Source organism: Bubalus kerabau, chromosome 16 (assembly GCF_029407905.1).
Source record: "Bubalus kerabau isolate K-KA32 ecotype Philippines breed swamp buffalo chromosome 16, PCC_UOA_SB_1v2, whole genome shotgun sequence".
Taxonomy (NCBI): domain Eukaryota; kingdom Metazoa; phylum Chordata; class Mammalia; order Artiodactyla; family Bovidae; genus Bubalus; species Bubalus kerabau.
This window is the reverse complement of record NC_073639.1, coordinates 72549883-72567991: the sequence shown is the minus strand read 5'-3', so window position 1 is coordinate 72567991 and position 18109 is coordinate 72549883. Positions and strand designations below refer to the sequence as shown.

Here is an 18109-nt window from a genome sequence, read left to right as displayed (position 1 = left end):
GAGGCCCGTGGACCCTCATCGGACACCTGAGGCTCGTGTGCTCGGGCCTCAGGCGGTTATGGGAGGAAACTCAGCGTGATCTCGGCCCCCCTCCCACTTCCCTGTCCCTCCCTCACCCCGGTGACACCCCTCACATGCACCCCTGGTCTGCATGTGCTCAGGCCTCTGTATTCTCAGGTCTTGATGTTCCTAGGGGCTGAGGGAGGGGGCAGTGTGGCATCTCGCAGAAGACTCTCCAGGGCGCTGAGCCTTTGTGACCAGCTGGGGAATTCAACACAGCAACCAGTTATTCAGGAGGGTCTAGCAAGCACCCCGGGGACTGAGGGGTTCTCTGAGTGCCCCACACCCTGCGCGGGCCTGCAACGTGACCTCATTGTACTTTTTTTTTTTTTTAATCTTCACAAGTGTTTTGTTTCATAGAGAGTGATTCTGGACCAAGGTAAGTTCAGTCACACAGAGGATGAAGTTCTCCCTTCCATACTTCCTCTGTTCTTATTTTCCTCCCTAGAGGCAAAGTTCATTGCTACATTTTGGTCTTCCAGGAATGATTCTGTGCCTTTATAAAGCAAATCCTGGGAGGTACTGACTAAGTAAATAGCCCCACACCCTGGACGCTACCAGCACTTGGCTCTATTTACCTATCAGTACAAACACAGCCACCTTGGAATTCCTTGTGCAGAGGGGCTGTTCTCTGGCTGTTTCCATCTTCTGCGCATCCAAGCAAAGGTGCAGTGAATATCTTCTACAGGCATCCTTGCCCCTAGACCCAAGTGCAGCTGTTGGATCCAGCCCCAGAATGGCTGGACCAGAGGGTATAAACATTTCACATCTTAAATTTTAGTTCTAGTTTTGAAAAGGTAATGTATTCACATGGTTCAAAATCCAAAAGGCAGATACAAGTGATACAGTATATATATCAGATATAGTCCTCCTCCTCATACCCCTCCCTGAGAGGACTAGTGTTACCCTCCAGAGAGACTCAGTGACATATAATATGACCTGCACCATACTCGTATCTTGCAGACTTCTCCATTATTAGTTCCATTGTAGAGAGCAGCCTTGTGCCTTTTTATAGCAGCTGTGTGGTTTTGCATTGAACGGCGGCGCCGTGATGAACCAGTCCTTGCTGTGAAGTCATCTGAGTTGTGTCTTTGGTGGTGTTAGCGCAAGTGATAACTGCAAAGAACATTCACTTTCATGTCGGTAAATTCCTCAGACAGAAATTGCTGGGTTGAAGGTAGGTGTGTTCATCATTTTGTTAGCTGTTGCTAAAAGCTCTCTAGTTCACACCCCCACCAACCACGAAGGAGCCGCCCGTCCCCCGCACCCTCACGCGCGTGGCGCCCTGCAGTGTGTTCAGCTGTCGGGTGAGGAATGGCGTCTCACTGTCTTTTAAACAGGCCTCCATTCCTGTGTTTTTGAGCCTTTGTATGTCCTTTTCTATGAGCTGTTTGCTATTTTTTTGCCCTTTTTTGATCCGGTTATTGGTGCTTTTCTTCCTAGTCTGCCATTATTCCTCCCCGTCCTGTTTCTGGTTTTGCTGCTGTCTTGACTTCTCCATGCTGGAATTGCGTTGGGGGCGTCATCCTCCTTGCGTCTTTCTTCCCGGTCCCTGTCTCGTCTTAGTTTTTGCATTCTGAGCCTGTTCCTTCTGGGCTTTATGTGAGGAATGAGGTAGGGATCCAACTTTCTCTTTTCCCAGATGGTTACCTAGTTTTTTCCACACCATTTCCTGAATAATTTGTCTTTTCCACACAGATCTGAAATGTCATTTCTGTCATACACTAAATTTCCACATGTATATGAGTGCTTTTCTGGGCCCTGTTCTGTACCAGAGAATTTGTGTATATGTTGGCCATTGTGGGTGTCTGTGTTTGTTTTGGGGTTTTTTGGGCCATACTGTATGGCTTGCGGGATCTTCCCTGACCAGGGATTGAACCCAGGTCATGGCAATGAAAGCCCAGAATCCTAACCACTTGGCCACCAAGGAACTCTTGCCATTGTATTTTTTAAAAACATATTGTTCCTTTATATTTTTATAATTTATAGCACCCTCTTATTCACCCTTTGGGGCCCATTTGATCTTTAGAACGAATCTTTTTTTAATGATGTATTATTTGGATCATATCAAATGTTTATATTAACTTATGGAGCTGCTACTGCTGCTGCTAAGTCGCTTCAGTCGTGTCCGACTCTGTGTGACCCCATAGACGGCAGCCCAACAGGTTCCCCTGTCCCTGGGATTCTCCAGGCAAGAATACTGCAGTGGGTTGCCATTTCCTTCTCCAATGCTTGAAAGTGAAAAGTGAAAGTGAAGTCGCTCAGTCGTGTCCGACTCCTAGCGACCCCATGGACTGCAGCCCACCAGGCTCCTCCATCCATGGGATTTTCCAAGCAAGAGCACTGGAGTGGGGTGCCACTGCCTTCTCCAACTTATGGAGAACTGACATCTTTATAATGATGTCAGTAATATTAATCTTTATATCCAAATGTAGGAGTAGATGCCTTTCCATTTGTTCATACTTTCTTTTATGTCTCTGTAACATTTTAAGTTTTCTTCATTTAAATGTTCTTGCATGGGGAGTTCCATGCTGGTCCAGTGGTTGGGACTCAGCACTTTCACTGGCAGAGCCCGGGTCTGATCCCTGGCTGGGGAACTAAGATCCTGCAAACTGCACAGCATGCCAAAAAAAAAAAAAAAAAAAAGTTCTTGCATGTACATTATCCTTGCATAGATTCATGAGTATTTTCTATTTTTTGGTTCCTTTTGTGAATGGGATCTTTTCCATGTGTATGTTTATGATGTAAATATATATTTGTTAATATATAAAACAAAAGAATAGGAATATTTATAGTGTAGATTACAAATTATGTAACATGTACTTTAAAAACTGAACCCAGACTTCATTTGGGTTTCTCTAGTTTTCCTACTCATGTCCTTGCTGTGTCCCCGGACCCCACATTCCATGTGGTTGTCGCGTTTCCTCAGTCTCCCTGGGTCTGCGAGAGCTCCTCAGACTTTTTCTGTGTCATGACTTTAACCGTCCCGAGGAGTACTGGTCACATATTTCATCGACTGTCCCTCAACTTGGGTTTGTCTGGCGTTTTCCCCACGGGTAGCCTGGGGTTCTAGGTTTTCTGGACAGAGAGCAGGGAGGTGCCCTTCTGGTCACGTCACGGCAGGGGTGTGCGCCGTCGCCACGGCTTAGCGCCGCACGCCACCCTGCGTCACTTGGCCCAGGCAGTGTTTACAGCCGTCTCCTCCACGAAGCTGCTTCCCCCCCTTTCCACACTCTGTTGGGAAGCAAGTCACGAAGCGCAGCCTACACTGCATGGGGGCAGGGGACAGCTATAGAAAATACTTGGAATTCTTCTGTAGGAAAATGTGTTTCTTCTCCTGGATTTATGTAGTCACTCAATCATTTATACCAGTTTGGATTCATGGATATTTATTTCATAATTTGGGTTTAATTCAAAAGTGCATTATTTATTTTATATAACGCTTAAATTTTTTAAGCTGTGGCCATTGGGAGCTCTTTCAAGTAAGCTCTGTGTCCCTTTGACGCCCCCATCCCTCGGTTTCTTTTTTTTTTTAGCTTGTGGGATCTTAGTTCCCTGACTAGGGATCAAACCCATGTGCCCTGCAGTGGAAGCTCAGAGTCCTAACCACTAGACTGCCAGGGAATTCCATCCTTGGGTCTCTTTTGAGCACTTCCTTCCTTTCTGATATTATGAGATGTTCCACCTCATCTTTTACTTGTCCTGCTCCAACCCTAGCACCAGCCTTCTCCAGGGAGCCTGGACAACAGAATCAGAAGCCAAGATCTGGGTGCTGGGTGAGCTTGTTGCTCATAGGGTCGCCCTTAGAGCAGACAGAGCTAGGAAACACCTGTCTACACACTTAGCTGTGCGCACACACACACCTGCCTTTGTTAACCAGTGGCTGCGTGGGTGCATGCTAAGTCACTTCACTGTCTGCGACCCTATGGACTGTAGCCTGCCCATCTCCTCTGTCCATGGGATTCTCTAGGCAAGAACACTGAGTGGGTTTCCGTTTCCTTCTACATAACCAGTGGTTATTTGCATAGAAACTGAGATCACTTTATATGTACACACTTAGTCCTCCCGCTAGCCTTCCTAGATTGCCTTGTTTTCCTCTTTGTATCATCTCATTTCATCCCACAACTATATGAGTTGAAGACCATTATTGAAGCCCTGTGCTGCCTCCTTGGTTCCTAGTGGTTGTAAAACCCCATGGCCTTCAGGCGGTTGATGAATCAATGCGTGAGGTCTTACAGTGGCCACCAGGGACCCAGCATGCATGAGGCATTGAGTGATGAGAGTTTCCCCAACTCAGGACTTGGGAAGGTGAGTTAAGCTGGAACAAGTGACAGACGGTGGGCAGGACAGACCGTGATTAATGGTCAGTGCACTGACCCGATGGCTGGGCTGGAGGAGTCCACAGCAGACACCCCTGGAGCTGGACACGGTCCATGGCGCTCAACCCCAGGGAGGGGCTGGAATCAGGCAGAATGGGGAGAAGCCTGGGGCCAAGGTCAGGCAGCGGCTGACATGCAGCCCAAGCTCTCTGGCTTGCTAGTCTTTGGGGAACCTGGCCCTGGGCTGCCCGCTCCTGTCTTAGCTCAGCTTCGCTCCCACAGGGCCACAGGCACCGACTCACCTCCTCCTGAGGTGCTTCTGGGCCCTAATGAAGATGGGCTTCTCAGAAGGTCGGCTTCAGTGGCCCAAGGTCCTGGGTTCCAGTCCCTGTTCTGCCACTTCCCTGCTGGATCATTCTGAGCAAATCATTTCATCCCTGTGGGCCTCAGTGAGCACACAGCACAGGGCTGGGCACATCACAGGTCCTCTCTCATTTATTTATTTAGGCCACACTGCACAGCTTGTGGGATCTTAGTTCCCCATCCAGGGATCGAACCTAGGTCCCCCTGAAGTGGAAGCCTGGAGTCCCAACCACCGGATGGCCAGGGAAGTGCCCACAGCTCCTTGATAAGTGGGAATGTGTCGCCCCTGTGGAGTCTGCACGACTTTGTGGGGACTTTTCCATATACTGTTCAGAGTGCCCCGGAAGAGGGCGCCCTGTAGGAAGTGAAGGGAAGACGGTTTCCAAGGAAGGCCATCAGAGCCGGCTCCCATGTGTAGGCGAGAGGGTGCTCGAGGCAGGTGTGGTCCCAGCGAGTGCCCTGAGAGAGACTGTCCTCAGGTCAGCCCCACACCCTGCTGGCGGTCGGCAGGGCAGACGGGGCCTAGTTTATTTACTCCAAGGAACTGAGGCAGCTCACAAAACCCAGAGACCTGAAAAGCGCCAGAGGGGGAGTCAGGTGAAGGGAAAAAGCCCACAGTTGGAAAGGAAGATAAAGCTGCTCACTGGGCCTGAAGAGCTGGCACACCAGCCAGATGTAGCCACAGCCCTGGCTCCGAGCTCCCTTAGTGGCCGAGAAGAGTGAAAGCCGACCCCAGGCTCCTGACCCAGGTGCCATCGCTTGCTCCCCAGGGTGAACCCCCTTCCCCGCTTCAAGACCCAGCTGCTCGTCCCTTCCCCGCGTCCCCTAGGCTGAGGTGAGCAAGTTGTGCTCTTTTTCTTTAAAAAAAAAAAATCTGTCTCGGCATCTTGGGAAGCAGCTAAGATTGGGGCTCTTTGTTGCAGAGACAGACAAGCGAAATGCTTGGTCAGCGCAGAAACGGTGATGTCTGTGCATGTCACACAGTACCCAGGCATCAGGGATGGTCAGAGATGTGGGAGACCCACCCCCACCACCACTGCAGGGGCAGGGTGGGCAAGCAGAGGACGTGGCTGGTAAACCCTGACTTCTCAAGCCCTGATGGGGAAGGAAGGAGCGTCCTGCTGACTCCAGGAGTGGGGATTTGGGCTCTGGGAACTTAACATGGAGGTTGTGGGGTGTGAGGGAAAGCTACAGGTGGAGACTTAAGCAGAAAACTTGGCCTTAGCAGTGAGGGAGGTGGTGTGGACCAATTTCTGCCTCTTTCAGCCTTGTTGGGACAGGGATCTGGGGCTGAGCTGCTGGGACCTGGTGCACACCGGGTTCAGCACCCTGTGTCCCACACCCCCTCCCTGATGCCCTTATTTAGTGTTGGCCCCTGTGTGCAGGAGGGACAGGGGAGAGCTCCTCACAGGAGACCACAAGGGGAAGGTTCAGGGACCACCTGCTGACCTGCAACCCTGGACAGCAGCCCCCTCTCCAGCCTGTTTTCTTCTCTCAGAGACACCAGGTTGAGGCTTCAAGGATCGTGTAGGTAATAGCTTAGTGTGGGGCCTGGCACGTAGTAGGCGCTCAAGAAACGGTGTGTGCCTTTGGTGGATGCGGAGCAGAGCCAGCGCAGTACAGCGACTTGCCCAAGGTCACACAGCCGGGCCGGATCCGATCCAGCCGGCGGGTTTGCGAGGAGCCAGCTTGGGGGAGCGATGTTTGGAGGAGCGGGCGCGGACGTGGGCGGGAAGGGAGTTCTATTTTGGAGCGGATGACAGCGCGGAACGCAGGGGGGGCTGGGTCCCTCCCTGGGCTCCCCGAGTCCCAGTCACCTTCCTGCGACCCTTCCCGGGAGGGGCGTCCCGGGCGGGTAGGGGGGAGCGGGAGGGGCGGGCAGGCGGTTACCTCATCGCCGCCTCCGGGAGGCTCCACTCGCTGCTCACTGCTCGCTAGCGCGGCCGGCTGGGGCGGCGACTCCGGGCGCCGGAGCGAGAGAAGGACGGAGGGACTGAGGCGCCGAGAGGCAGCGCCGCCCCCTTCATCCTGCTCCGCCGCGGGACCCGCGAGGCGAGGAGGTCCAACCTCGGTGCCCCGTGCTGTCGCCGGCGCCTCCAGTGGCGCTGCGGGGCCGAGGCCGTGTCTGCGCGCGGCGCGCTCGGTCAGTTCTCTCCTGAGCTTGGCACTCACCGGAGCTGCTTGTGCGTCCGCCGTCCGCCTGCTCGGCTGTCTGTCTCCCCTGTACCACCAGCTCCGACCTCCAGCCTGGCCTCCCCGGGCCCCCGGTGCTCCAAGGGGCGATGAGGAGCGCGGCGGGGCTGGGGCGCACGGGGCAGGGCGCGCCGGGCGCACAGAGCGGCTCTGGCCCATGAGGCTTCCCAGAGCGGGGCGCAGCAGCAAGCGCGGGCCATGGGGGGCAGCCTGCGGGTGGCGGTGCTGGGCGCTCCGGGCGTGGGCAAGACGGCCATCATCCGCCAGTTCCTGTTCGGTGACTACCCCGAGCGCCACAGGCCCACGGACGGGCCGCGCCTCTACCGGCCCGCGGTGCTGCTCGACGGCGCCGTCTACGACCTGAGCATCCGCGACGGCGACGGTGCTGGCCCCGGTCAGAGCCCCGGGGGGCAAGAGGTAGTGGACTGAGGGGTGGGCAGGGGCCTGTGACAGCATGTGGGCGGATGCTCGGTACACACGTGCGTGTCCGCGTGGACGGCCCGGGGGTACCCGACTGTCCATGGACTGAAGGATCAATGTGTGTCCTGGCATTGGTGGTTTTCACCTCTTCTGCCGGTATACAGTTGCCCCAGCTCAGACCCAAAACCCGGCGATTTTGCAGAGTGGCTTTTTCTCGCTTGCTTAAATTGCTATTTCTCTGCCTCCGCTGGTGGGTGGGGATTAGTGCACGGGGGAGCGTGGTCCTGCCTCCCTGAGAGTGAGTGTTCCGTGTCTGGAGCCACGAGCAGAGCCGCAGTGGGAGAGGTTGAAGCCAGACACCGGGGTGTCCGTTCTGAGGGCATCATTCTCTGCTCCCTCATTCCTATGACCTGCAGCCAAGACTTGTTTAATAATTTTGCAAAGTCCAGGGCAGACTTTTAATCCTTGGGAGTTGATGCGTTCAAGAAGTGAAGAGGAAAGAGCAGGCAGGATTAAGCAGGGCTTCCTGGTGAGGGTGGCATTTGGGCTGAACCGGGACGGATGAGTGAAATTTTGATTAGAAGAAGCGGCGGAAGCATTTCCAGGTGCAAAGAGCAGCGTGCGCTTCGGCCGAACTCCTAAGTGTGTACAGCTGCCGTTAATCGGTGGTCTCCGCAGGCTCAGGAACACGGGACCAGGCTCGGAGGCAGGAACTGCTCCTGAGGGCGCCCGGGGAGGGGCGGGGCCTGGCCTGAAAGAAGGAAACCATGGGAAACAGAGGAAGGGGCGAGGAAGGAGACAGGCCTCAGGGGAGAGGAGACCCAGAGAGAAGAAGGGCTGGACGCTGACTGGCTTCAGGCACGGTTTTAAAAGGTATACCCCAGCGGCCATAAGGACAGTAAGGCCCAGGGAGCTTGCGGGAGAGGGCCACAGACGAGGAGAAGGACCGAGGCTTGAGCGTGAACTGTGTGGGTTTCGCGTCAAGGCTCGTTGGAGAAGGTCTGGACGCGGGAGAGCAAGAAGAGGGCTTACGGCAAACTCTGGCCTCCTGCCCCCCAGGAGTGGCCGGACCCTAAAGACTGGAGCTTGCAGGACACGGACGCCTTCGTGCTTGTCTACGATATCTGCAGCCCGGACAGCTTTGACTATGTGAAGGCGCTGCGGCAGCGCATCGCGGAGACCAGGTAAGGTGCACCGCTCGGGTTGCGTGTTAGACGGCGGGGAGTGTTTGTGGGTCTGGCTGGGCCTTTTTTCCCCAGAGGTGAGTGGGTGGGCTCTTCCGCCGTCCTGGGCCAGGTCTCAGGCCTTTTCGGGCCTGGCCTCTAGCCCTAAGCGGTCTTTGGTCCTGGGTCTTTGTGGGTCTGGTGTTTGCTAGGGGTTCTCTGGGTGCAGGAAAGTATGCTCCTTAGTGCGTATATAACCACTGGAGGGATTCTCCAGCCATGGGGGTCCCAGGCACTGCGACCTTCATCCTCCTTTGGCCTCCAGGCCGGCGGGCGCACCTGAAGCGCCCATTCTCGTGGTGGGAAACAAGCGGGACCGGCAGCGGCTGCGGTTCGGGCCTCGGCGCGCACTGGCTGCCCTAGTGCGCAGGGGCTGGCGCTGCGGATACCTCGAGTGCTCCGCCAAGTACAATTGGCACGTGCTGCGACTCTTCCGGGAGCTGCTGCACTGCGCGCTCGTGCGCGCACGCCCTGCACATCCGGCTCTGCGCCTGCAGGGGGCGCTGCACCCGGCGCGCTGCAGCCTCATGTGATCGAATTGGAAAAACGCCGCTTACGGCAGGGAGGGGCCTTCTAGTTAACTGGAACAACCGGGGACTCGGATTGGACGAGATTGCCCAACTTCTCTTGGATTGGACAGGACAGTCTCCTCCCTGATTGGCTGAGGAACGCTCCCGCCCAGTGTCCTGGGGCGACAGGGTTTTCTTTGAACCTCATTGGGTCCAGCAGGCCCCATTGGACAAATTAGTCCTTTCTGGGAGCTCATTGGGTCACAATCCGACTGGATGAAAAGGACTTGGCTATGAATCTGATTGGACACGCTCAGACTGCTCTTGGAGTTTCATTGGACCAACTGTTAAGTCACACCTCTCGGGAGGAAATAAAGGGGAAGCAAGGTGCCCCTGGCATTTCTGGAATGGCAAGATAATCTTGGGGAATGCCCTGATGGTCCAGTGGTTAAGACTCCAAGCTTCCACTGAAGGGGCATGAGTTCGATCCCTGGTTGGGGAACTAACATCTCTCATGCCTCACAAAGTGGCTAAAAAATAAATTTTGTGCTTCCCAGGTGGCGCTAGTGGTAAAGAACCTGTCTGCCCATGCAGAAGATATACACCTAAAGGTCAGGGCTGACAGGCACTGCCCTCTCGCAGCTGACTCCAGAGTTCCAACCTGTAATGAGGGTTCTCAAATGGATGTGACGGCCCCAAGGCTGGGTCTCCAAGACGCAGACACAAGTAGCTGGAAGAAAACTTTACTGTCAGGCTCTGCAGGGCCACGGGACCTCAGGAAGGGTCCTTACTGGGCTGGCCCAGCCTCCTCTAAGGCATTCAATAACATTAGTAATTAAATAGCAATGCTCATCCCCCAAGCGGAATGTACACCAGAAGTCCCATTGTGCCATGTGGTCCCGAGGGGTCTGGTCCCATGAGGTCTGGTCCCCAAGAGGCAGGGGCACTCCCTGATGCAGAGGGGTTAAGGCCACAAAGGAGAAGGGACAGGGGACTGGGGGCAGCTGGGCTGGTCCGTCACATCCAGGAGTCCGGCTCGGTCTTCGGGCTGACTGAGCGCAGGGCATGCCAGGTCCCGGACCCCGTGGGTCCAGGTGGGTGGCGGGGGCCCCTTGGTGTGGGGATGCGTGAGGGTTTCCGGTCTGGCTGTGTGTCCATCCGGCCTCGTGCCCAGGTCCTTAGGGGCTCTGGGCCGGCCAGAGGACTCCCGGGTGCATCTGGTGGGCCCCCTACACCGGGGCAGGGGCTGCCCTCATCGGAAGAGCTGGACAGGGCTGGGCCTCGGGCCCCGGGCAGCCCATTGGCCATCCTGCCAGAGTCCCCGGGTTGGCCACACTTGCCACCCAGGACGCTGAGGGACGAAGAGGAGGAGCTGGAGGAACAGTAGGCTGAGTCAGGAGCTGGAGGGTCTGGGGCCCGAATTGGGTCAGGGGCTGGTCCACTGGGGGTCCCACCAGCAGCAGCAGCCTCAAGGGCTCGGGCGTTGGCTAGGAACTCCTCTTCCAGGCGCCGAAACAGTTGCTGTTCCTGCTTTGGGTCAAGCTGCAGGGGTGTGCGGAAGACACTGGCCGGGATTGTGCTCAACTCTGGACTGGGGCTGGGGACCCTGGGAGCTGCAGGGCTGCGGGCACGGGGAGTGCGGGGGCTGCTTCTGCCCGAGCCCCCACTGCCTCTGCCCCGCGGCACCCAGGAGTGCTGCCCGTCTCGGTCCCGACGCACCAGCAGCACTGTCTGCTCTTCACGGCTCTGACTCCGGGCCCGCCGGGCAGGGCTGGGGGCCGACAGCTGGCCTCCCCTGCCTCCTGGGGCCCCACGCGGCCGCCCCCGATCCAGCCGGTCCCGGGACTGGCTGCGCGGGGCGGGAGGCCGTCTCGGGGAGGCCGGGGTGCCCGTGGTCACCCGCCGGCTGGGACGCTCCCGCCGGGGGCCAGTGCCTAAGTCTTCACTGCGGGCACCAAGGGGGCCGCTCTGGGCCGAGGAGGCTGAGGAATCGCTGTCCCCAGAGTAACGGCGGGAGCGGGGATGGGGGGGCAGCTGGTCCCGGGCCCTGGGGCAGGGGAACAAGAGAGAGAGAAGTGGGGCAAGGCAGAGAGACCCGGCGCACAGAAAGGGTGGGGAGGGGAAGGAACAGGCAGACGCATGGCTGCGGGCGAGACACCTGTGGTGGTGGCGGGGGTGCCAAGGGTTTCTGTCCGTCCTGGGGACTTCCAGGGAGAAGTGAGAGATTCTGCCACAGCTTCTCGCAGCCAGGGCCACCCTCCGCCACCCCACCCCAAGGCAGCGGAAGAAGCAAGGCCCCAAGCTCCCCGCTCCTCAAGCCTCCAGCTTCCTGGGCAGGCCAGAGGGAAGCTGGGTTGGATTGGCGGCCACCCAGCCCCCAGGGCCCGCCCAGCTGTGTTGTTCTGGTGCTTGGGTTGCCATGGAGATGGGAAGCCAGGCCCACCCCCACCCACGGGAACCTTTCCCAGGGTGTGAGTCACTGCAGGCAGCGCCATCCAGGCCAGGGCGGGCGCCCCACCCCCACCCCCTGGACCGTGGTCCCAAGTCCTCTCTCCTCTCACCTGAGTGGGGTCTCGGGCCCCTCCTTCGAGCTGCGTAAGCCAATGGGTGTCACCTCTGGGCGGGAGCCCCGGCGCTCGCCCCCTGGGGCTGGGCTACCAGCTCGGGGGCTGAGGCTGGGTGACACTCGCTGCGGGGAGAAGGTGCGGGTCCTGGGCTGGGGCGGGCGGTGGGCTGCAGGGAGAGAGGGTGGGTGCCGTGTGAGGGGCGGGGCCGCAGAGGTGCACGCCCCCGCGTTCCCGCCCCGCCCCCGAGCCTGGACACTGACCCGCGGAGGAGCAGCGGCACGGGTCGTGCTTGTCCAGGTAGTGCTCCAGCGTGTCCCAGCCGCCTCCCACACGCACCATCACGTGGCTCCTCAGCACCTGTGGGAGCCCGGCGAGCGCAGGTCACCGCGCGTCCCACCCGCCTCCCAGGCCCTGCCTGCTCGGGGAGCCCCTCTCTCTCACCCGCACGAAGATGAGCAGACTGGAGTCTCCCACGCGGTACTTCCCCTCCGAGACCTTGATCATGGGAAACTGGTCTGGGCAGGTGCAGCGCCCCAAGATCTCCCTCACCTAAGAGGAGAGGCTGGCGGTCAGGGGTCAGGTCCCTCCTCCCTGGGCCTGATGTCAGCAGCTCCAGGGTCAGAAGGAAGTAAATCCTTCTGTAGAGCAGAGGCTCTGATTGTGTCGCCCTGGACTTGAGTGCCGCCTCTGTACTTGACCTTTCACCAGAGCTCCTTCCCTTCTGACTACCGAGAGGGCAGGGAGCCGACCAGGACGAGGTGAGGGACTGCTTCCTTTAAGTCCCTGAGCCCTTGGGGGAGTCCTCACTCACTCCCCCTCACCCATTTCAGAGACGTGAATGTTGAGACCCACAGAGAGGCAGGTTCGGGGAGGAGGCAGGTCTGAGTACAGAGGACCAATGCCATATGGAGGCAGCAGTGCCACGGATATGTGGGGCACTCGCAGACACCACCATGCACACCAGGCCACCGGCCTGGCCAGCACACATGGCCAGCACGTCTGCCCACATGCTCCCCAGGCCAGGAGCTGCCAGGCTGGCTATGCGGGCGGCCCCACCCGCCTCCTCACCCAAAGCAGAGCTGCTGAGAAAATGAGCAGGTGGAGCCTCCGGTGACCCTGGCCTGGGGTGGGGTGGCAGCCTCTGCCCACAGCCATCCGGCTGCCCGCCTCCAGGATGGGCACATCCCGTCCTAACCTCCTGATAAGAAGGAAACTCTTGGCCAGGCTGTGGGGGTGTCAGGGACACCTAGGTCCCGGGAAGAGGAGGAGGGAGCTAGAGTCATGGTCTGGCACCTTCTATATGCTCAGCGTAGAGCTCATCCCACAGCTCTTTGACAGGATGTCAGGTCCCAGTAGCATGGCTACTCTGTGCTGGGCTTCCCAGATAAGTCCCGGGGGAGGAGTAGGGACCCGAAGAGCCCCTGGGAGCTTCCCTGGGCACTCAGGTAGCGCCTACTGTGCGCCAGGCGCCTTGCCCTGGACCATGGGCCCCATTCAACCTCGAGCTCAGTGATGGCGTGAATGCGGCGGTCTAGCAGTTGAGTGCAGGGAGGTGTACTGGAGGGGCTCAAATCCCCAGAATGTATAACACTCAGCGCTTACCTGGGGCATGGTTAGCACCGAGAGGAAACAGGGGGATCATCGTGCCATGGGGCAGTGGAGGCCGAGTTTTCTCGCCAGGCCCTGTGACCTCACCCAGCACTTAGCCCTCTCTGCGCCTGCCTAACTCTTTGGGGCCGGGTATCCACTTGGTGCTCAACATACGTACGCTTTCCCCGGGGCAGGCTGTCCTGCAGCCACGAGGACAGGCCGCGGAAGGTTGCCCGCACCACCCTGCCTGCTGGTGCCTGGGTACTGCTAGAATAAGCCCGGCCACCGGGCAGGCGCACTTGCGGACTCACCAGCTCATCGAGGTTGCGCAGGTCGCTGGGCGTCATGCGCGGCCCACGGGCTGGAGCTCCTGGGGTGGCGGCGGTCTCGGTGGTGTCCTCCCCGGCACTGGGGGTGTTGGAGGCCGGGGGCGTGGCGCGCAGCTCCCGCTCAATCTCCTGTTCGAACTGCACGAGGCGAGGGGCCAGCAGGCCGAGGCGGGCGCCGCGCCGCGCCACCTCCAGCAGGCACAACACCACGCTCTTCTCGTTCTTGCGGAGCACCAAGTCCTCCGTCTCGAACATGAGCACTTCGGGCACACCCAGCTCCGCGCGGCACCAGCCGATGAAGGTGGCCACGTTGTCTCGGGCCATGAAGGAGCCAGGCACCACGCTATGGGCCTGGAAGGCCACTCCGCGGGCCGGCCGCGCGGCGGCCATGGCGTGGGCGGCCTCAGTGACGGCGTTGGCATGCTGGCACAGGGTGGTGCCCGTGGCCAGCCCCATCAGGAAGCCATCACCACCGCTGGGCAGACCCAGGCCGTACAAGGCGTTGAGCCACTCGGCCAGGTCCTCCTTCATAGCCTCCACGTAGGCCTCGCTCGAGCGGAACGGCCGCACACTCTTGGCTGCGGAGCCGGCGATGCCCGCCACGGGGTCTGCCATGCCCGGGCCAGCCGAGTCACTGTGGGCAGGGACACGGGTCAGGATGGTTGTGGACCCATTAAGTGCTCAGCACAGGCTAAGCCGCTGACCACCTGCACCTGCTTGTCGGTTCAGACCAAATGCCTGGATTTTGAGAAACTTCTCGCCTCTGTTTACCCGTCTGTGAAATGGATACAATAATAGAACCTTCCTCAGAGGAACTAATGGGATGATTTTTATAAATGACCTCAGTGTCCATAAGTGTTGGCTGCTTGGTTCTTTCGGGAAGAGGGATTGAGAAGACTTGGCTGTGTCCTCCTTCCTGCCCAGGCAGGGAGGCCCCCATCTTACTGCCCCTGTGAGAGGCGAAGAGCTATGCCCGAGAGAGAGTAACCTGCAGCCCTGGACTCAAGAGTAGGAACCCTGGACCCGACCTCAGAGAAGGGTTAGATCAGCTGCTCAGGCCTGGTGGTGATCCCACTTACTCCGGAAAGATCCCAGGTCCTCCCTCAACCCGTTTACCCTAAAGGCCGTGTCATTATAACACCGACAGGCCGGCAGCAGCAGTAAAGCAATTGCAGTGACCGTGGCCAGGGCTAAGCGCGTAGTGATATTATCTCCATTTTACAGATGAGGAAACTGAGGCGCAGAGCTCGCTCAAGGTCGCGCAGCAGTGGGTAGCGGAGCTCGGCCCTCCAGCCCCGTGTGGCGGCTCCGGCGGCCGGCCGGGGCCAGGCCCCTCCTCCAGGGAGCCTCCCTAGCCCGACTGGTGCCTGTGAGCTGGGACTCGGAATGGCTGTCGCCAGCCCTGGCCGTCCTCTGGGCTTCTGCCCAGAGAGGGTGCGGGGCTGCCCAAGGTCACACAGCCCCGGGAAGCAGAGGCCCGCGGCTGCCGCCACTGGGTCTGCTTCTCTGTGTGCCGGGCAGAGGGTGCTGGGGAGTGGGGGTGCGGGGTCCCTGCACTCACCTGGCTCATCCCGCGGCCTCGGGGAGCATCGCCCCGGCTGGGCCGGAGCCGGGCGGGCCGCCGAAGGGAGGCGCCGCCCGAGCCGCAGCCGATCCCGGTCCCAACGCCGAGTCCTCCGCGCCCGCCGTCTCAGCCCCGCCTCCCTGGAATTCGGATCCGGCCCGGAGGGGGTGGGCGGGGCCGCGCGCTCTTAAAGGGGCCGCGCTGTTCCTGGGCTGGGACGGGGCTGGAGCCTCCAGACGCGGGGCGGGCCCGGGACCCGGCCCAGCCCTCAACGGAGGCGGGACCGGGTTCCCCGGCGACTCTGCCGGGCCGGAGGTCCCATCCCCAGACCGGGTCCCTTCCCCCTCCTTGGTCTCCTGGGAAGGGGTTTGGGCGTTTTTAGTGGCACCCCCTCCGCAGATGGTGGCCTCCCCTGGTGAGCCGCATGGCCTGTTCCAGAGAGGAACTCAGGAAGAGATAGGGGCCCGGGGCTGCGGAGTCACCTCCGGCGGGCGGGAGTGGACCTCCTTAGGTCCGATAAGTGAGGCCGTCCGGCCTTGGGTGGCTGCTTCCTGCCAGCAGCGCTGGCCTCGGGGATGGGGAGAATGGCTCTGTTTTACCCCCATTCAACCACTGGCTCCTCATCAAATATTCTTTGTTAAACCCTGAAGTTAGGGGAACCCGTTTCTCAAATAAGAACGCTGAGGGGAGGGCAGGGAGGGGACTGGCTGAGGCCCCTGTGTCTGAGGCTTCGGCCCCTGCCCTGGACCACCTCTGGCCGCTCTGGTTGGGCACAGAATAAAGGCTGGAGGAGTGGTTCCTGAGGGTTAAGCCTGGCTGGTTTCTTTTCAAACTGCAGAGGAGAGACCTGCCCAGACCAGCGGGAAATCCTGCCCCCTGCTGCGGCTGGGCGGGGACGCCAGGCCTGGCTGGGCAGTAGCCTTGCTGGCCAGGCGGGGTGCTGGGGGGAAGCACCAACAGCAGCCAGTGCTCAGAGCTTTAATTAATAAAACCCCTACTGTACTCTATGGGGGATGCTCTTATGCCCAAACTTGGGCTCAAGTCTGGAGAGGAGCTGGTGGCGCTGGGATTTGACGGATGACTGTTACAGGAATGCCTTCTTTCAAGGATGGGGCATCCGTCGGGTACCTACAGTGTGCTGGACCTCCCAGTGCCAGGCTGCTCATGGGCACCATCTACTGCGTCCTCGCGACCTTTCAGAAGGGGGGGCTCTCACCTCAATACCCAGATGGTGCAGGTCCCACTCTACCTTCCCAGCACCCCTTCCTCCCCACCGCCTAGTGAGGAAGGCCCGTGCCTAGATGTGATACAGGCTGACACTTGCTGAGTGCCTACTGAGTGTCAACGACGCTGCAAACCAGGAGCAAAAGACAGAGAACGAAACAGAGCCGGCTATGAGGCTTACAGTCTGGAGAGATGGCCCTTGGGGTGCTGTAGGAACAAGGAGCCAGGGAGAAGGGGTGGGGTGGGACAGGCTTGTCCTTTTGGTCCAGGGAACAGGAAAGGTGAGGGAGGGAGCTGTGTGCATGTCTGGAAGGGCCAGGGTGAAGGTCTAGGTGGGCCTGTGCCTCGTGGGTTGGAGAAAGGGGGAGGGGGCCTGTGAGACTGGAGAGGAGCGAGATGCGGGCGGGGCCTGGGACAGCTGCAGACGGCTCTGTAGAGCTTTGTGGGCCACGCCGCTTTGCACGGACATGGGAGCCACGGAGGGAGTTTGGAACAGGGGAGGGGTGTGACCTGACTTATCCCTGTGGCTAAGGGCAGGGGCCCAGGGGGGAACCAGGTGGTGCCAGTTGGTGAGAGGAGTTGAATTTTGAGGCTGTATTTTGAGGGGAAAGCGGGTAGAATGTACTGGTGAATGAGGTATGGGGGTGAAGACAGAGTCCCAGGTTTCGGGACGCTGATACCTGGGGAGGACAGGTTCGCTACAGACAGGGCCGGGTAAGATTAGGGTGTGGAAACGAATTCCCAAAGTATCCTGTGAGGTATGATGACGCTGTTTGGTATTCTGCTTCTTCATTCTGGGGAGACGGAGGCCCAGAGAGCAAGGGATGTGTGGGGTCAGCAAGCTGTACAGGATTTTGACCCCTGCTTCTATCTGCCCCATGCCCTCCCTGGACGCGGGCAAGTTCAGACTGGACCCAGGCCTGCTGTTGATCACTGGGTGAGATGGTTAAGCTCCCTGAGTGGCGTTTGCACGGTCTGTAAAATGGGACAACAGCCGTCGCATCACGGAGTTGTGAAAATACCGTCACTCAGCCCAGCGCCATCAGGGTGTTCATCCACTGCGCTGCTGAGGACCAGAGCCCAAGGGGGCACTGTTTCTGTCTGCAGCCCCCTGACTCCAGCGTTCTGACTCTAGACACATGGCAGGTGTGGTGCCCACTGGTGTGGCCAGACCCACGGCCTGGGCCATGGAGGGCTTTGGCTTTGACCCCCTCCGTCATAAGGTGACTTCTCCTGGCAGGACCAAGAGACGCATAGATGCTGCTGGAGGGAGGAGAGGTTTGGGCTGAGGTTGTCCAGAGCCCATCCCTGCAGACCTCACAGGCCACCTCCAAGTAGAGTGCTGTGATCCCACGCAGCTCGGGCAGCGGGCACATGGCTGGATCTCCGGTGTGGGCTTCTAGGTGCTAGCGTGCAGCCCGCTAGCCTTGGTTGCAGCCGGAGGTTGGATGATTACCTCGAGGGCCCCCACCCACCCTTGGTGCTGGGCAGCTGGGGTCCTGGCTGGCTCCACCCGATACCTTCTGGCTTAGACTGAGGCGGGAGCGCGGCCTGGGGTGAGTGGGTGTGACCACCAGGGGTCAAGGCTGCCCTGTCCACATGTGGGTCCAGCCGTGACAACTGCTCCTTCCCTGGCTGTGGGGCGAGTGACCGCAGCTCCCCTGAGCAGCCACCCTGCCCTGTTAGAGGCCCCGCAAGGCCCGCTCTTGCCCCAGCCTCCCTGTGCTCGCGTTAGTCCTGAGCCCGGC

The 18109-nt window shown here is 59.2% G+C and overlaps 2 protein-coding genes across 4 annotated transcripts; one reads left to right on the top strand and one right to left on the bottom strand.

Annotated features, from left to right (window-relative positions):
- Window positions 1-7133: 7133 nt before the first annotated feature.
- On the top strand, window positions 7134-9668 carry RASL10A (RAS like family 10 member A). 3 transcript variants are annotated; one of them, XM_055550260.1, is made up of 3 exons: window positions 7134-7352; window positions 8415-8539; window positions 8844-9174. In XM_055550260.1, exons 1-3 carry the CDS (start codon window positions 7134-7136, stop codon window positions 9109-9111), a joined length of 612 nt encoding a protein of 203 aa, XP_055406235.1. In that variant the 3' UTR covers window positions 9112-9174. The 3 variants fall into 3 exon arrangements, 1 of the variants encoding a protein (XP_055406235.1); XR_008703460.1 differs by lacking the exons at window positions 7134-7352; window positions 8844-9174 and adding exons at window positions 7803-8228; window positions 9645-9657; XR_008703459.1 differs by lacking the exons at window positions 7134-7352; window positions 8844-9174 and adding an exon at window positions 9645-9668 and having other exon boundaries at window positions 7787-8539.
- Window positions 9669-9816: 148 nt separating this feature from the next.
- Window positions 9817-15271, bottom strand: GAS2L1 (growth arrest specific 2 like 1). The gene is made up of 6 exons (XM_055550258.1): window positions 15135-15271; window positions 13556-14207; window positions 12096-12203; window positions 11915-12011; window positions 11649-11820; window positions 9817-11134 (listed from the first exon to the last, which is right to left on the bottom strand). The coding sequence occupies exons 2-6, from the start codon at window positions 14186-14188 to the stop codon at window positions 10105-10107; spliced, it is 2040 nt and encodes a 679-aa protein (XP_055406233.1). The 5' UTR covers window positions 14189-14207; window positions 15135-15271; the 3' UTR covers window positions 9817-10104.
- Window positions 15272-18109: the final 2838 nt, after the last annotated feature.